Here is a 14037-nt window from a genome sequence, read left to right on the forward strand (position 1 = left end):
CCCAATACAGATGCAGTCCCACGCGACCTGCGGAATCAGTCCCACGCAGCCCCAGCTGTTTACTGTGAGTCAGACAACTTCGAATGAGACCAAGCAAAAGAAACCTCCAGCCTTCGTACTTTCTCCTCGATCTGTCAATAACCTTGTTCGCAGTGGAAGCAAGGTTAGCTTCCCTACTGCGTTACCGTCGCCTTCAATTTGAAAGAAGATGGGCCTCCGCCACAGGGCTCCACGACACAGTGATTTCTGGGAAAATGGGGAAACCATTTGGAAGCCACGCATGTAGATCGCGCGCAGCCACACTTTACACACACAAATCGTGCACAATTTTTCACGGTCTGCACGTGACGCTGCCGCCTCACTTTGGGGCGAGCAGTTCTCGGTGTCCGGCGACAAGGTCGGGGACAGGTTTGCTCCAAAGAGGGAAGATGAGTGCTCGTTCGCTTAGCCATGTGGCCTCGGGACGCAAGAAAGGACCCACTCGGTCAGGAACATGAGACCGAGCGACTGCCACACCAATTGATAGAGGTGGGGAGCGGATGAGTAATTGAATGTCGGTATAGTTACTCGTTTGTTCTGCATTCGTCCACGCCATATTTTCTCGTGCGCTCCGGGCATCCTTGGCTTCTAACTACGCCACAGGCTTCACCACTGTTATGCCTAGACTTATTCTTTCACCTCTGCCGAGATACGGCGACACCTTAGTATCTACATGGATGAGTAGCTAGACCGAGCACTCGGTTCGCGGCCCGACACTGAGACCCCGCACCTCTTCTACCCTCCATTTCAGTCGGCACTGGCCGACTGTTTGTTCCATTGGTTGCTCGATTCCGGGGAAAAAGCTTTCTCATCTTTGAAAACTACACAGGAGCCTTGCTGATGAAAAAAACATTGTTCCGTTTCTACGGGGCCCCTGTCACTCCACGCTGTCTCACAACGGAAATCCACTCTACATCTTCCTATGGCATTTTCGTTCCCCGCTATTGATCGACACCACGCTTTTCTCCACAATCGGGTGCGACTTGCTAACAAGCGCTGGACCACAATTCAGTCAAGAGAGAGTGCGGTTTCCCTCATGAGGGTCACGTGAATATGCGTCAGTGTAGCCTCTCAGTCCTCTCGAACTCCGGCGGGTGTACAAGCAAACGACGCCTCGACAGCGAAAGCGCGCAGGTGCCTTTCCGTTTTTTTGACTGCCGAGCTGATTTGATGGCACGTGCATCCATACACCATGAACAAAGAGCGAAGAGTTTCCGGGAGAGAGAAAAGATGAACACCAGGGAACAGGAAACAATCCAGCGGGTAGTGCGTAGGCGAAACTCCAACACCTGTACCGTGCTACCGGGAGGTCCTGCTACGCATGTGTATAGAGATGGATAGAAGGATAGGTATATGTAAGGTTTGCTAATCGCCTGCGGCCCTTTTAACTCTGGTATATATAGCCATTTAAAGGAGAATTTCGTTGCACTTGGTACATTTTTTATTCGGTATGTTAATACCTAACAATATGGTTGTGTATATCGCGGTAAACGTGCCAACGGTTTCCGGTGCTTTCTGATGAGCATTCTGTTTTTCTGGGTCGAGATACCGGGTGCCACGGCAGGAGCACAACAAAGCTCGCCATCCGAATCACGTGCATTTATAGTGGGGTCCAACGTATATTAAAAAAACCAACATTTGTATGCAAGCTGTACGAATATAATGATATTCACTTAGGTAGACTGCTTCCTCTGAGGGTAACCTGGATTGTTTGTGGCTGCCCGCTGAAATGGCACTGCACCTGCTATACAGGCTTCCGATCCTCTTGCTTATTAATACACCGATATATATATATATATATATCTAGTGTCTGTGAGTGAACATATATGTGTACATGTGGACGTATGCATCTCTACATTTTGGCCTAGATGCAGGTAAGTTCTTTCGTTACAGGAGTATGCATGCAGCACCGCTTGTTCCTGCTGACCAGGCTGAGTCGGCAGAGTTGCTGGCCTGCCGACGTCATGAATCTGGAGGTAATCGGAAAAAAAGAGGGGAAAACACGAAACTGCGTACACCTCCAAGAGCGAGGGCACGGTTTCAAAACCGCGCGCAAACCGCGCGCCTGGAGCAGCGAGGTATGCGTGTCGTCACAACGCTAAAAATCGGTTTGTGGACAAGGAAAAAGCACAAATTCGCGTTTGCGTGAACAATCGAAGCCGGGAAGATGCCAAACCAACAGACGGGCAAAGCAAATCAGAGGAAGTCCTCTTCGATTGCTCTACAGCTCTCAATTGTCCCATCGCCCTTATCTGTAAATTCAGGCTCCACAGTCTGCAGCGACGCGTAGCACCGCAGCTGCTTCTCCTCCTAAACAAGCATGCACAAACAACGTCTCAAAAAATCTGACTTGTTACCGCTCACACACGCAACACCACCCCTTATAAATATTTACATATGGGTGCATGGTCACCTGCACATACAAAAGCATATCCACGACTACATGAGTCTCTATACAAGTACATGTCTATTGAGGTAGGTGGCCATGCATGTTCTTGTGTATAAGGCGCATGCATCGGGTAGGCGTTCTCTACATCAGCGTTTACGTCCGCACGCAACTAAACAGTTAGTGCACCACCGAGAAAGCGCGAGGTTGCTTTCCGCCCCACAGCGTCCCCACAATTCCAACCAAGTCTGGCGTTCTTTCCCAAAAGAGAGCATGACACATACAGACGCTGGACCTCCCCCACTCCGTGTGTCTTTCTCCTCTCTCCCCTCTTCTTCCTCTGTCTGTGCACATGACCGCTGCTTGGCCTGTCTTCGGCCTCCCCATCCTCAGTTCTGCTTCTTTCTTGAACTCACCTCCTTCCGTTTTGCTGCTTCCTCCTCCTCCAACCGCTAGAAAAACAAACAAGAGAGCAAGTGCCCATCCACAAGAATGAACAAGAAAGAAAGACAGAGAAAGAAAGAGACAGCAAAAGAAAGAGACAGACAGCAAGAGAAAGAGAGCAACAGCAAAAGGAGGAAAGAGACAGCAAAAGAAAGTGAGAGACAGCAAAAGAAAGAGAGAGACAGCAAAAGAAAGAGAGAGCAAGAGAGCGATAGCGAGAGAAAGAGATAAGAGCCGAGCTAACGAGAGAACGGGTTCTCGTGGCTTCAGCCGAACCGGATTCGCTCGCTTGGCCGCTGCAGTGTGGCACCGTTTCTTTCTTCTTCCTACCTTCTGTCGCATTTCCTCCTTCCTTTTGCGCAGTTGTTCCCGATCGCGTTGCTCTCTCGCAGCTGAGAAGGCAAAATGCCAGCCAGCGATGTTTGTCAAAGTAACATGGACTCCAGAATCCGACGAAAATCGGACAGAGCTCCCACAGAAACAGATACACAAAGGGGCACTCAACACTTACATACCCTCGGAAGCATAATCGCAACGTACTTTTATTTATAAATATACATATATAAATGGAGTTTAGCACTTGCGTCCAGAACCCTAAGCTCATGCAAAATCTGCTACAGTTTTATACATTTGTCCACACATCTATGTACTGGTAAATACACTGGTAAACCAAAGCTGCATAGCCTGGCGCTTCTTATCTGCATGCAGAGATTGGTTCTAGTAGATCTCCGCGTCGAGGCCGAAGCGTTTGGGAACAAGAACGCAGACACTGCAAGGCGATGTGCCGCTTACCCTTGAGGTCGACCTTCGGTTCCTGCTGAGTCTGCCAAGACAAGACACACAGAGGAAAGCATCGTTAGGCTGAAGATCCGGCAGGAACGAAAAGCAAGGGGCATCGAACCACGTAGACAACGACGTAAGAGGACAAGACGGAAGTGAAAGCAACAGAGACCACAAACGCTCCACATCTTTGTTCTCCCCATCAACGTCGCACGTCTATTTGAGAGCCTTGGAAAGCCTTCGCCGCTCATTTCCATGTGCCGAACAACGAACGCGTACCTGCGCTTTGTTTCGTTTTCTTTGCTGCAGTTCCTGGAGTTGCGGCAATTTCTCTCCTCTGTCTGTTGTGCTCTCTTTTCTCTTCCCTTTTTCCTCGCTTACTTTCTCGATGGCTTTGAGGACTTCACGGTCTTTGGCGACGTGCTTGATGTGGCGAACGCGCTTCTCGTCTTTGAAGCCGACTTGGCCAATGTCCTAAAAAAGCGGAAAACGGAGGAGCCTCCAGCTGCACGTTTTGCGTACAACCGAAGTGGCGCTACACCCCAGTTAGGTTTTCCAGCGTCTCGTCCTCGGTCGCCTCCCTTTCTCCCCCTTCCCTTTTTCTTTCTCTTGTCCTTTTCTTCCTCTTTCCCTTTCTCATTCGTCCTCTCTTTTCTTATATCACTGTCTCTTCCCTTTCTCACTCCCTTTACCATTTTTCTCTCCTCCGCTTTCCCTTGTCATTTCTCTTCCCCTGTCTCTTTCCTTCTCTCTTCTTTGTTTTCGCGATCTCCGCTTTCCTCTCTGCCCCCTTTCTCCGCCTTCATCCCCTGCTGTCTCTTCATGGGTCGGTCTTCTCCTCCTTTCGATCTTTTCCGCCTCCTTATCTTTTCCCGCTTCTTTTTGTCTTTGTCGCTCTTCTTCCCCCTTCCTGTCGCTTACCATGTGCGCGGACTTGCGGAGGTTTGACCATGGCGTGTACACAATGTCTGTGTACGAGCATAACGGCGGGGAGAGAAGAGTCGGAGGGGCGAAACGCCGACGAAAGGAATGGAAATGGAGAGCGCATCCCAAACGAGAGAAAATACAAACCAGAGCGACAGGGTTCGCACTGTTCTGTCGTGGCCGTCCACGTAACCTTAACTTGTTGGACAACATCCCGAGGATTCCATATGGCGACGCAAACAGGTTCATCTGTACATACATCTATGAATTGGTGTTTAGTAGGCATATAGGTAGACGCTGATCTAAAGACACCGGTGTACAGACACCGGTATACAGTCACACTGAGCTAGAGATAGAGACGTAGATAGAGATATTGATAAAGGAGCATAGATATAGATAGATTCCGATATTAGACGCTACCTATATACACAGATGCAGATACGGGAGGAGACTGACATATACGGATTTACGTAGGCATGGCCATAAAATTTAAAAATGCAGTTGCATATTTTTCGTGACACTGTCCACATATGGATATATGTACGTAATTTCCTGTCATGCGTATACAATTTGAACTGATAAGGGATTTCCGAGTCCCACACGTAGAGGTGTTTCGCTGTCTTTCGAGGCGCACGTACGCTTAGACCATTCGTAGAAATAGGCACCTCACAGTTTACCAGCAAAAACATGTGCGTATAACGTATATCTACCTCATTATTTATAGGTGTATATATGTGAGAAGACAACAACACGGCAGTGCACGCATTCACGTGGAAGCACGATCACAAACGTGCACGCGCGTATTGGTACACCACTTTCCTGTCGCCAAAGAGGTGACACAGCGAAGCAAAGAAGAGAAGAAAGAGAGGACGAAATAAACTTACCAACTTGGGGCTGCTTGCATCCTTCAATGGAATTCGCCTTCGTCAATTGTGCAACTTCATCGAGAACCTTTTGAGGAATGGATTTTAAATCTGAGAACAAAATGCATTCGCATGCGTGCCAGCCCCACAGCTCGGAACGACAACTCGCCGCCTCGAGAAAGCACAAACCGCAGACATTTCTCTGTTTCTCTTTTGGAGCTGCCCCTACCCACGTCTCCTTTCCTCTCTCTCCCGGACCGCGAGGCGTTGCTGTGTTCTGTATCGATGTGCTGGCATCTTCAGACATGAACCTTTACGCATATATGTATATACCACGGGATCACGGGCGCTTAGATATATCCACATTTATGTGCAGTGAAACACTACGCGTGTAGACAGATATAGATATGTTGAGAGCAATTCCCTAGCGCCACACATCGTAATATATATATATATATATATATATATTATACATTCAGACAAGATGACATCCATATAAAGATATTGCTTATGAACATACATACCTACACAGAATTTTTATGTGTGTGTATGCAAATGTGTATGCTCAGGCGTACATCTCTGTGTAGAAGACATAGGAGCGCCACACTAATGCACATATCTATGCAAATATTTAAATGGAAATGTTTCGTTTTGTACGTACCTGGTTCTTGCTTATCATCTGGGAGAGGGCGATCAGGGAGAGGCACGCGGAGGTATACATGTGCAGAGGAGAGTTTGTCGACGTGGAACCAAACGTCTTCGGGCCATCCGTGAGCAATCAATTCTTCGTTTTCGAATTTGTCTCGCCCCATATAAATCTCGTAGCGAGGATCTGGGAAAAGAAGAACGAGAAAAGAGATAGACACAAATGGAAGAGATGGAAAGAAGAAGAGAAGCGAAGAAGAAAAGAAGGGAAGAAGAAAGATACGGGAAAGAAGAAAGATAGGGACAGAAGAAAAGCGTGAAAAGGAGGGGCGACGGGGCAGGACGGCGCCCCCGGTCGCACGCGTGTTTGTCGGCGTGGGAAACACACGAAGGAGGCAATGGGAAGAGAGGAGAGGGGAAACAAAAAGGAAAGAAGAGAAGCAGACAGAGGGGAAAAGCAAGAAGAATGCAGGTCCACGGACGCCTTACCGCTGCAAGTGAACGTGAACACCATCTTGTCGAGCTGGGAGGAGAAGAAGGGGGAGGTGAAGCAGAGGAAAACAGACAGGGGACAGAACAAAAAGAGTAAGGTGTAAAAAAGGAAGGAGCAGAAGAAGGAAAAGGAGAAGAAAAAGCAGGCAGAGGAGGAGCAGAAGGCGAAGGAGATGGAGAAGAAATAAGAGGAAAACGAAGGAAAAACGGAAGATCAGCGGAGAGACTGGAGAGGCCAGAAGAGGGACGACAAGGAGGAAAAAGCGACAAATCGCTGTAAAAGGGTGACGGAAAGGAAATAAGAGAAGAGAAAAAGACAAGCACGATAAAGGCTACAAAGATAATCGACGGATTTTGGAAGAAGAGAATCGGATCTGGTTTCTGGGCGTCGGGCGAAGGAAACGGAGAGAAGCGGTCGCCCTTCTTGTCACAAGAGGGGAAAACAGGAAATCGCGTCTTTTCAGAAACGGCGGCTAGGAACAAAAACATTCGCGTTTTCTCTTTTTTAGGAACCGATGCTCGCTCATGCCGCCTGTAGAGTTGTATCGATTTTTTTGCGTGTGCGACTCAAGACTTTGCATGTGCATGCGCTCGCTGTGTACATACACCCCAAACGGAAAGGACGCCGACAAATCGGTGATTCTGAAGCCGGTTTTTTCTTCGAGATCTTCTTCTCCTATCCATGGACTCAAAACAAGCGAGTGAAGGGAGAACTGAGAGCCAGTTTGCTTCCCCTCTTTCAAATTTCTGCATGCTCCGGTGCTGCTAGCTGCAGACAGGCTCTGCGCGCGCGGGGCCCTCAGCCCGGTGCCCGCCGGAATGGGTGTGCTGGAGTGTACATACACCGGCACTCAGTGTGCAAGTTTGGAAACGCCTCCAATTGTCTTCTTCCTTGTGTTTTCTTGGTCCGCTTTCTCTTCCTGTGCTTTCTCGTCTCTCTGCTCTCTCCATTGTCTGCAAGTGACCATCGGCCTACATATATATACACGAGTATATATATGTGTAGATGTATATGTGTATACGTATGAGTATATATATAAAGCGAGGCCTATGTATACACACATTTATGTAAATATATGCGTATACACTGATGTACGAGGATGTGTGTACATCGATGCGGGGACTTGCGCTTCGCCTCTCGCATGTGCCTCGCCGTGCCTCGTTTCCTTTTGTGTTTGCACTCTGACGATGAGCAGGTGAATCTGAATCGTCGCTTTAGGGCGAATCGGTGTTTGTCCTTGTGTGACTGATTTCGTCTTGTCTTCATTTGCCTGTTTTCTCCGTCTTTTTCGTTTCGCGCGCTTCCTTTTTTCCAACCCACTCGAGGTCGCCAGTTCTCCTCTCCGGCCCAAATCAGAAAAGAATCTTTTTCGGCGAATGTGTGTCCACTGACTCTCCGATGCTACCTCGATGAGATACACCAGAACTTTATCCTCAAATACAAAGCAGAGCCCCGCAGCGAGACTTCGTCGTCGCCGTCCGTCTGCCTCTTTCCTTTTCGTCTTTGTGCGTCTCCGTTCCCCCTTTCCACTCGAAACGCTTCTCAAGTTCCCAGAAGAGAAAAAGCATCAATGCGAAAGCAGAGATCCAGAAGGAGACACAGAGTCAGAGAGAGACAAAAGGAAACGAGAGCCGAGGGAGGAAAGGCAGAGGAACGCAGATCAGGAGAGAGAGTGAGATGACCAGAGAGACAACACTAAAGTAAACACAGCTAGATGCTGAGGAAGAAAGGACGACAGACGGAACAGGGAAAGTAACGAGACAGAATAAGAGAACGGGGAAAATGAGAACAGGCAAAAAACAGAGACAAGAGAAGCAGGGAAAAAACTAGAGGAAACGAGAGAAAATGCGATAAAGCGGGGGAGATGGAAAAGGGAGAGAGGAGAGGAAGAGTGGAAGATAGTGATAAAGAAGGCAGAGAGAACGAGACGCTTCTGGGGAACATGCTCGCGATTTCGGCCGCTTTGCACAACGCACAGCGCGTTTCCCCTCATTTTTCGAACAGCATTTCGTTTCTCGTGCACCTCGAGTGACGATGGAGAAACTGAGAGAGATGTCTTGAGTCCACGACCAAAAGCATGAAAACGACATGACAGAGACAACACTCAGGACTACTTGCGTCTGCCCCTCTACGCGCGTTAACCAATATGTAATTATATACTTAAATATACATATATATATATATATGTATATATGCCTACCGCTACGTCGAGAGAACGAGAGTAGGAATAGCAGCGAGCGATACCTCCATGGCAACATTTGCGTGGGCATATGCTTGTTTGTATGCCTGCACAACTGCTCTCGTGTTGTATCAACGCAAACGTCACGCTTTTCGCAGGAGAGAACAGGAGCGAGCGCTGGACGCCTCAGCGCAGCCAAATCACCTCCGAGCTCGCTGGCCATCACGCACACTGCCCACATCTGACATCCTCGTCGGTCCTCTCTCGTCTGGAGTTCCGCGCATTTTTCCCTTCTCTTTCTCCCCTCCTCCCCGTCCCTCTTTCTCTGTCTTCTTTCTCTTCTTCACTGAGGTTTCAGCACGGATTCGACAAAGAGTCGGACTTCTGCGAGTTCCTGCGGATTCGCCGAGTGCCCGAGGCCTCGGAAGGGCCGGAACTTGACCGCCTCCTTCGCCACTTCTTCGCCGCATGCAGCTGCGTACTGCTGCTTCACGAGTGCGGCGCTTTCCTCTCCAAACTCGAACAAGACCAACTCGTCCTGCTCGCCGTGGCAGTGGAGCACCGGCGTCGGACCCCGAGGGCCCTGTGTCTCCTGTGTCTCTCCCTCCGCGGTGGTCTGCCCCTGTCCCTCTTTGTCTTTTTTTCCAAGACACGCGTCGCTGGCGCGGAGCTCTTGGGCGAGCGGCGTCCAGGTGGAGAGCGCGACGATGCCTCCAAGGCGGTACGGGGCTTGCAGGCCGACAAAGTACGCGAGGGCTCCGCCCTGGCTGAATCCGGCGAGGACGATTCTCTCGGGCGGGATGTGCGCGTCTTCGATTTCGCCCCGAAGGATGGCGTCGATTCGCCGCTTCGATTCGAGGAACCCTTCCCGGTCTTCCGGCGTGTCCTTGGACAGCGAGAAGATGTCGGTCCACGCAGGGGCGGGGAACCCGCCGTTGAGCGTCACAGGTCGCACTGGCGCAGTCGGGAGGATCACGCGCAGCGAGGGGAAACAGGGGAGCGAGGAGAGGAGGCTGATCAAGTCCGCCCAGCCTGCAGCCGTGTCACCGAGTCCGTGCAGGAAAATAATCGTTGCAGGACGCGGTGCGCCGTCTACGGAGACAGTCGGGAAACGGTGGAAGCCGTCGCCGCCGTACCCGTCTCCAGGCTGTAGGGATGCCATGGCGGCCAGTGTGTTTGGAGACACAGAAGCAACGGCAGACGAGGAGAAACGGCGCAAAGACGCACGCGGAGAAATTAGAGAATATGAGGGAGAAGGAAATGAGGGAGAAGGAGACGAGGGAGAAGGAGACGAGGGAGAAGGAGACGAGGGAGAAGGAGACACGGAGAGCTTGGCCGAAAACTGAGGTGGAGAGGCACAGAGAGAGGCGGAGCGCGAAGGGAAGATCGAGGGAGGTTGCGAGAGGAAGGCGAGAAATCGAGAGCGGGCGACGAACGGAGGCAGCATGTGCGGAGGATTTCTTTCCAAGGCGCGCACGCAACGCGGCGTCAGACCCGAGGCGGGAAGAGATGCTGAGGAAAGAAGCAAGAGAAAGAGAGACAGGAGAGACATGAGGGCGCCGAGGGCAACGTTTGGTTTTGTCGTCGCCTCGCCACAGGCAAAAGGGGGGCCTTTCTTTCTTCTCTCGATGTGAGTGATTGTCGGCACGGCAAATTCGCCGAGCGAGGGCGGCGAAGTTTCCCGGCGCTGCGCGCAGGGACAAAAAAGGGGCGAAATCGGCGAACGCCTAGGGAGAGAAGACGCAAATCGGCAGGCAGGCTGAGACTGCATGAGTGTTCACACGCGCACAGAGAGAGAGAGGAGGAAAGAGAAAAAAAAGGGTAAATTTGTAGAGACAAAAACGCTGGGAAAGAGACGGAGGAACGGCTCGAGGCAAAAGCTGCAACGCTCCATACGCTGTCGGGTTGCGTGTGTCTCTCCGCACCTGCGCGAACAGTCTCACTCGCGGAAGCAGACCCACGGTTGTCGCGGAGAACCGAGCTCGACAGAAGCAGAAAAATCTGCCACAACGGAGCATAAAAAGAAAAAGGGGGAGACGACGGAGAGAAAAGGACAGGAAAGGGAGAGACACAGGAAGCAGAGGGAAACGAAAAAAGAGAAAGACGAAGAGACACAGGAGACCGCAGAGCAGGCGGACGGACCCCACGCTTTTTCGAGAGATCCGACGAGGCGATTGAGAGAATCTCGGCAGTGCATCTAAAAGCGACGCTTTGTATCTGCCGCACAGCCTTTTTTCCACATTCCTTCCTGGTAGAGAGCGAGGTAAAAAGGCGACTTTTTCCTGGACGGAAAAGGAGGAGGAAAGGGGCGAGAGTGCCGGGTGTCTTGCGAGCCTTGGGAGGCTTCAGCGACCTCACGGGTCTATACTCTGCCTTCGTTTTGACTTGCCGGAAAAAGCAGAGACAGAGACGGGCCAATTTCCCCCGAAGAGCTTCACTTCTCGTCGTACCTTGCAAATTAAAAACAATACTGGGTCAAATCGTCCAATCTGCCTTTTTGAAAGGCTTTGAAAATTTCTCTACACACGCCGAAACCTGCTTGCCAGCACACCCCAGAACCCATATATATATATATATATATATATATATATTCATATATCCATTATATACATTCATATATATATATATATATATAATTCATCTTCCTCAAACTATACATGAATATAGATATTCTATCTATACTTTTCTGTATCGCTGTAGCTATCATGTATATTGATAAACGCACCTGTTTTCCGTGTGCGTATATATACATCCTCTATATGCCCTTGCGGCTATATTGTATTTATATATGTGTGTGCTATAAATCGGTATATGTCTATGTATGTATGTCTTGAAAATTCATGTTAACAATCGATGGATGTGCTTTCATACATCTAGCTTTATAGACGCGCATTAGCGCATCTACACGTTAGTGTTGTTGGGTCTCCCTATGTTTTAAGTGAGGTAGGGCGTTTCTGAAAAAGCAGCGCGCCTGCTGACCTCAAAAATAGAATCTGCATGCGCACATTCTTCACACAGGTCCCCACGTGCTGGTCTCTACATTCAGACGGAAGACGAGCTTTTATTTTTACATTTGTACGGAACGCTTGCAGTGTCACTGAAGTGTGGTAGTACAGAAAGTCTCTCTGCTGCCAAGACAAAGCCTATCCCTCAAGAGATAATCGTAGAGATTTTGCTTGTGTACGCAAGTATATATTGGCGGGGAAAATCTCTGAGGATTTGGTCCCGTGTGTGTGTGTGTCTAAGAAAACCGCTGAACAGAAGAGCAGAGACACTGCTCGAGTTCCGAAGATGAAGCGCCACCGGTTCTTCGCTCCTGAATGATTCTCTCCCTCGTTCCTTTTTCTCAATTTCGCTTCTCTTCTCCCGTGTCTCTATTTGCCTCAACTGTCTCTTCCCCTAACCTTTATACTCGCATCTCGCGTGTTCTACTCGCCCTCCAATCTATTCCCTGTTCTCTCTTCTCACCTCTTCTACCCTCGCTTCTCTCTTCTTTTCCTTTTCTGCCTCATTCTCCTCTCTCTTCTTTTCCTTTTCTGCCTCATTCTCCTCTCTCTTCTTTTCCTTTTCTGCCTCATTCTCCTCTCTCTTCTTTTCCTTTTCTGCCTCATTCTCCTCTCTCTTCTTTTCCTTTTCTGCCTCATTCTCCTCTCTCTTCTTTTCCTTTTCTGCCTCATTCTCCTCTCTCTTCTTTTCCTTTTCTGCCTCATTCTCCTCTCTCTTCTTTTCCTTTTCTGCCTCATTCTCCTCTCTCTTCTTTTCCTTTTCTGCCTCATTCTCCTCTCTCTTCTTTTCCTTTTCTGCCTCATTCTCCTCTCTCTTCTTTTCCTTTTCTGCCTCATTCTCCTCTCTCTTCTTTTCCTTTTCTGCCTCATTCTCCTCTCTCTTCTTTTCCTTTTCTGCCTCATTCTCCTCTCTCTCCATCTCATCTCTCGTATATCATGCCTCGGCTTTTCTTCTCCCCCTCTCTCCTTTGCTCTCTTTCTTTCTCTCGGGTTCTCTTTCTATCTCCCGGGTTCTCTCTTTCTATCTCTCGGGTTCTCTCTTTCTATCTCTCGGGTTCTCTCTTTCTATCTCTCGGGTTCTCTCTTTCTATCTCTCGGGTTCTCTCTTTCTATCTCTCCCGTATTCTCTCTCATTCTCTTCTATTCTATCTGTCTCTTTCCCGTTTCTCTCCTTCTCTCCCTCGTAATCTCTCTTATTCTCTTCTATTCTCTCTGTCACTCTCCGTTTATCTCCCTCTGTCTTCTCTCTAGTTTCTCGCTTTTGAAAAAACTGTGTGGCCTCGTCGAGCGAGTCACTAGTAAGGAATGGTGTGCGTGCGCATGCAGCGAAGCATGCAGCCAAAACTGCAGAGCGCTCACACGGATGTGCCAAAATTCTGAAAAGTCTTCGCGTCTTTCTCCGAAAAAAACGCTCTTCTCCTCGCTCTCGCCCTCTCGCCTTCATCTTTGCCTTCCCGTTGCTGCCTTCCTCACTTTGTTTTTGTCCTGTCTCGTTCCTGCGACCCCCTCGCTTCTCTCGCCGTGCAACGGCTGTCTACGGGTTCTTGCTGTCCTTTTACCCTTTCTCTCTTCTGCCTTTGTTCGTTTCTCTCCTTTTCTTCCACTTTCCCCTTGTCTCCCTGCATCTTCTCTCCCTTCTTTCTGTTCTCTCGCGCGCCTGTCTTTCCTCTTCTTCCCCTCCCTCCTCTTTGAGAGCAGGTGCGTGCGCGGTCGGAAGAGACGCGGGTGTCCGCCGACGGCGGCTGTGTCTAAAGGGAATTCGATGTGCTGCAAAAAATGAAACTTCTCTTTATTTTCGTCCACCCTTTTCGACTGCAAGACGTGAAAGATGGCTGAGGGGGAAGAGAGCAAAGAGCTGCAAGCAGCCGACCCTCCCTCAACCGGCGAACGCGAAGCCCCGTCGACGGAAAAAGGCCCCTTCTTCTTCTGCAAAATTGTCGCCTCTCCAGATCTCGAGACGCCCCGAGGGCTCTCGGCTCTCGATGACCTTCTCGGTTCAACCCCTGAAAGGTGAGCCTTTTCCTTCGCTTCGGTGACCGTCCTCGTTTCGTTGTGCGAGCTCTCTTTTCTGTAGTCTTCTTTCTCTTCTTCTCTGCTCCTCTCCTTCGTCCTCGTTTCTCACTTTCTCTCCTTCGTCCTCGTTTCTCACTTTCCCTCCTTCTTTCCTGTCTTTTCTTTCATGTGCCTGTGTGTTTTCTGCTCCTTGCCCTCTTTTGTCTACTTTCCCTTCGCTTCGCCTCATCCCTTCCGTCTCACGGTTTTCCTGCGCCCCTCTCTTC

The 14037-nt window shown here is 49.7% G+C and overlaps 2 protein-coding genes across 2 annotated transcripts; both read right to left on the reverse strand.

Moving 5' to 3' along the window:
• Positions 1-2235: 2235 nt before the first annotated feature.
• On the reverse strand, positions 2236-6595 carry NCLIV_045160 (conserved hypothetical protein; the record flags this gene model as incomplete). The annotated part of the gene is made up of 9 exons (XM_003884065.1): positions 2236-2349; positions 2842-2877; positions 3200-3261; positions 3662-3692; positions 4031-4123; positions 4571-4617; positions 5458-5547; positions 6098-6268; positions 6571-6595. The coding sequence occupies 9 exons, from the start codon at positions 6593-6595 to the stop codon at positions 2236-2238; spliced, it is 669 nt and encodes a 222-aa protein (XP_003884114.1).
• Positions 6596-9096: 2501 nt separating this feature from the next.
• Positions 9097-9915, reverse strand: NCLIV_045170 (hypothetical protein; the record flags this gene model as incomplete). The annotated part of the gene is made up of 1 exon (XM_003884066.1): positions 9097-9915. The coding sequence occupies one exon, from the start codon at positions 9913-9915 to the stop codon at positions 9097-9099; it is 819 nt and encodes a 272-aa protein (XP_003884115.1).
• Positions 9916-14037: the final 4122 nt, after the last annotated feature.

Source organism: Neospora caninum, chromosome X (assembly GCF_000208865.1).
Source record: "Neospora caninum Liverpool complete genome, chromosome X".
NCBI classification, from domain to species: Eukaryota; Apicomplexa; class Conoidasida; order Eucoccidiorida; family Sarcocystidae; genus Neospora; species Neospora caninum.